Genomic DNA, 4,633 nt, shown 5'->3' on the forward strand with positions numbered 1-4,633 from the left:
CGATGCTGCGAGAATGTACTGAAAGATCATCGGTTCAGATCGTGGAATAAAGATACTTATTACACCTTTTGTCAATTTACTAAACTGAAACTATTTTCTGCTGGGAGTTCCTTTCAATAATGATTAACAGTCGAAGGGTTACAATGTCCGATAAAATTAACGTGTAGGTTATGTGTATGTGTGCGTGCGTGTGTGTGTGTGTGTATGTGTGTGTGTGTGTGTGTCTGTGTGTGTGTGTATATATATTCGTGATTGCAAATACACCAATTTCTATTTTGCAGCAATCTGTGAATTTCCTTGCAAGAATGGTGGACAATGTGTTCGGCCAAATTTGTGTAAATGCACTTCCAATTACTCTGGCATGGACTGCTCACACCGTAAGTTGGGAACTTTCTCTGTTTTTGTATATTTCGTACACACGTACATGTTTGTAACAATGATTATGCTAACAAACAACAACAGCAACAACAATAACAACAATCCTTTCTGCTAAAGGCACAAGGCCAGAAATTTTGATGAGAGGGAACTAGTCGATTAGGTCGACCACAGTACGCAACTGGTACTTAATTTATCAGTCCTAAAAGGATGAAAGACAAAGTCGACCTTGGTGGAATTCGAACTCAGATCGTAACGGCAGACAAAATACTGCTATGCATTTCGTCCGGTGTCCTAATGATTCTGTCAGCTCGCCACCTTGACAATAATAATAATAATAATAATAATAATAATAATAATAATAATAATAATAATAATGATGATGATGATGATGATGATGATGATGATGATGATGATGATGACGATAATAATCCTTTCTACTAAAAGCGCAAGGCCTCAACTTTTGGGGGAGAGGTAAGTCAATTATATCGACCCCAGTGCTCAACTAGTACTTAATTTATCGACCCCGAAAAGACGAAAGGCAAAGTCGACCTCGATGAGATTTGAACTCAGAACGTGGACACTTTTACCTCTTCGGGCTTTATCAGTAGCACGCGCTTATTTATGTATAGCTCTTTTGTTACTGTTGTCTCACATGTATTTTGTTGTACTTCACTTTTAGTCCTTGTGTGTCCATCAACTCAGTTATGTTCCCAATTTCACAATCAGAGACACCGAAACTACAATGGTCTTCATGGCTGATGAGAGGATTTCCATATTGTTTGTCCTTTGTCCATTTCTATGAATCCTTTTCCTGTTTCATTTCGATTTTCATTATATATATATATATATATATATATATATATATATGTATGTATATATATATATATGAATTAGTTATAGGAAACAATGGAATCTAGGCACATCAACACCGCCCCCAAACCATTTTTGGTGTCCGACGTGTTGATGTGCTTTCTTTTGCTTTATTATTTTCTTCAGCATTATGTGATCGAGGCTGTTCCCATGGCGGTGTCTGTGTCGCTGCTAATCTTTGTTCTTGCCGCCAGGGTTACACGGGAAGATACTGTGATACACGTAGGTATTCGCTTTGCTGAACTTCCTTTCTTTCGTATGCATCTGCCCTCCTTTATTACGGGGTTTGGTAAAATAAATAAATAAATGAATAAAAACAGTGATAAATGAATCGTTTCCTTGTACTTTGTAATATAAAAGGAACGATAGATTTCGTTGACACCAAACTTGCGGCCCACAACGGTGCAGCTTCCAACATCACGTATATTCTTGCTCATCCCTACATTATCCTATAGAAAATACATTCGTCTGCGTCGTTTGGTAGGATCAGGCACCTTCCTATTTCTTCTTCTGTCCACCGGCTCCATGTTAATGGGTACGAGTACGTAAATCCGCATAAATAATGCGTGACCTCGCAGCACGATAGTGGGTGCTTTTTGGGTAGCTGTGCATTGTGGGTGAAGGTTGGGCCGCGTTCTTTTTTTTTTTCGGTGTAAGTAAAATCTTCGACTGATTGCCTATCCGTTACAGATCAATCTGAGATAATTGTAACATGGTTCACAACTGAGCGAAGCATGCGATCCCAGATCAGTGATGAATGGTACTCCGTTGGTTACGACGACGAGGGTTCCTGCTGATCTGATCGATGGAACAGCCTGCTCGTGATATTAACGTGGAAGTGTATCAGACGGGTAGTCATGATGGGTACACTGGGCTTCGTATATTTTACGCCAGTGTCACTTTGATGGCATGCACTACTCTCTCACTCAATAATAACAATAATAATAATAATAATAATAATAATAATAATAATAATAATAATAATAATGTAAGACCCTTTGGGACTTTCCTGTACATACAGAGAAGACCATCAAAGCTAATAAAGGCCAAAATAATAACGTCTGTTTATTGATTGACATGAGTATCCTTTGTGATCATAGCATTGCGGCAAATGAATTTGATAAACACAGAAAATATAAAGAGCACTAAGAATGATCAAAATGGAATACAGTTACAAGGCTGTTGTGTTGTTTTTTATAATGACTGTGTGTTTAGCATTGTTGTTATGTCTCCGTTACACGTTGCTTCTAAGGTCTCTCTTCATGGAAAAAGTGTAAACCTAGTATGATATGTCTGTGTGAGGGAGACGACAGTGTACGGATGTTTACTGACCAAAGACTGTATCAATGGCACAGATTTACTTAGTGTATTTAACGTCTTGGGCCAATTCTAGTTTGCCACAAAACCATTTAAGCTTAAAATGCATTAAATCCCCCAGGATGATTTCATTGTTTTTTTCTGGCGTTTCTTCTTTTCTTTCAGCAATCTGCTCTCGTCGATGCCAAAACGGTGGCACTTGTATTTTCCCCCAGCAATGTAAATGTCTACCCAATACATCTGGATTGTTCTGTGAAAAATGTAAGTCCTAATGATATTCTTGTAATTTATACTAAACTACCACCGTTTTTGGTGGTGTATTTCTGTATTCCTGCAAATGGGGTTTCTGCAGCGGGTTTTCTAAAATTCAAATAGGCTTTCTTCCATAATTGTCCGCTTAATTGCAGGACACCCCTCCCATTGTCAATGCCTGTCTTTATTCGTTTTTTTTGTTCTTTTTGTTAATTTTCTCTCGATGTTGTTTCATTCATTAACTATTTCAAATCCGAACTGTTACATTGAACTTAATAATAATTTCAAATTTTTGCCACAAGGGCAACTTGGGGGAGGTGGAGGTGATTCGATTACATCGACCCCAGTGTTTAACTGGTACTTATTTTATCGACCCCGAAAGGATGAAAGGCAAAGCTGATCTCGGCGGAATTTGAACTCAGAACGTAGCGACTGGCGAAATATCGCTAAGCATTTCGTCCAACGTGCTAACGATTCTGCCAGTAACCGCCTTACATTGAACTTAATAATAGCTTATTGATAAAGGCTTATAGCCTTAAATCTACTTCATATATTTATTTATCTAATATATATATCCGTGTAATGCGGCGAGCTGGCAGAATCATTAGCACGCCGGGTGAAATGCTTAGCGCTATTTCGTCTATCTTTACGTTCTGAGTTCAAATTCCGCCGAGGTAGACTTTGCCTTTCATCATTTCGGGGTCGATAAATTAAGTACCATTAGCGTACTGGGGTTGATCTAATCGACTGCCCCGCCCCTCCCCCAAAATTTCAAGCCTTGTGCCTAGAGTAGAAAAAATCTGTATCCCTGTAATAATCTTTACTGACTTTATCTTTCGTTGCTGGATGTTTTGTCTTGTGTATATATTTCTCAATATTTGTAAGTCAGTCGTTGGACGAATTGAAAACCCATTTAAACAGTGTGAATTAGTTAATATCAAGACCCTGAAGCGGATTAGCGGATTCGAATGATCAACTCATTGAACTCTTCATAAACGACGGCATGGCTGAATCGCCGGTACCAATCAGGGGCGGTGGAAGGAGCACAATTATTGGAGGGTAGGCCCAAAATGTCTCCTTAAAAATCCATATTTATTGGGTCTATATTTTTAAGGAGAGAAGAATCGAGGAAACAAAAATGTGTAACTGGAGTGAAACTGATAGCAAACGTAAATCAAAATTGGTTCGTGTGCTTTAGTTGTTAAACTTCTTATCTCTATATCTTCACCACTCACCACGAATTATTCCACTTTGTTTGACACGACCGACACAAGTGTGTATGTGAAGGCATGTGTGTGCGCGCGCGTGCGTATGAAACACTCTTCTGTAGCTTAAATTGCGTGGTGAGAAGGGGATATGATTAGCTAAAATATTTCTTTCGGATTTTTGGCACAAGGCCAGCAATTCTGAGGAGAGGGGCAGCGGGGTTAGTCGATAACGTTGACCCCAGTTCTTCAATGTACTTATTTTATCGATCCTGAAAAGATGAAAGGCGAAAAGCGGAATTGACTACAATGGGATTCGAAATTTGAACGTAAAGAGACGGAACAGATACCACAAAAGCAATTTTCCCGACGCTCTAAGAATTCCACCGATTCCCCGTCCAGGACTGGCACAAGACGTTTTCGACCCTGGAAGGGTGAAAGGCAAAGCTGACTTAAGCAGAAACGGAACTCTTAAAGACTCTTTAACCGAAAACCTTACAGAACGGTGATGGTGATGACGATGACGATAGTGATGGTGGAGTTGGGGGAATGGTAGTAGTGATGATGGTTATAGTGGTGGTGGTGATGATGATGATGATGATGATGATGAT

The 4,633-nt window shown here is 39.2% G+C and overlaps 1 protein-coding gene across 1 annotated transcript in view; it reads left to right on the forward strand.

Moving 5' to 3' along the window:
- The window catches only part of LOC106878382 (uncharacterized), a 34,273-nt gene extending 30,484 nt beyond the window's left edge, over positions 1-3,789 (forward strand). The window contains exons 9-12 of the mRNA XM_014927572.2: positions 282-377; positions 1,375-1,470; positions 2,731-2,826; positions 3,707-3,789. Of these exons, the coding sequence (XP_014783058.1) occupies positions 282-377; positions 1,375-1,470; positions 2,731-2,826; positions 3,707-3,789 (371 nt within the window). The remainder of the gene's footprint in view (positions 1-281; positions 378-1,374; positions 1,471-2,730; positions 2,827-3,706) is intronic.
- Positions 3,790-4,633: the final 844 nt, after the last annotated feature.

This window comes from Octopus bimaculoides, chromosome 17, assembly GCF_001194135.2.
Source record: "Octopus bimaculoides isolate UCB-OBI-ISO-001 chromosome 17, ASM119413v2, whole genome shotgun sequence".
NCBI classification, from domain to species: domain Eukaryota; kingdom Metazoa; phylum Mollusca; class Cephalopoda; order Octopoda; family Octopodidae; genus Octopus; species Octopus bimaculoides.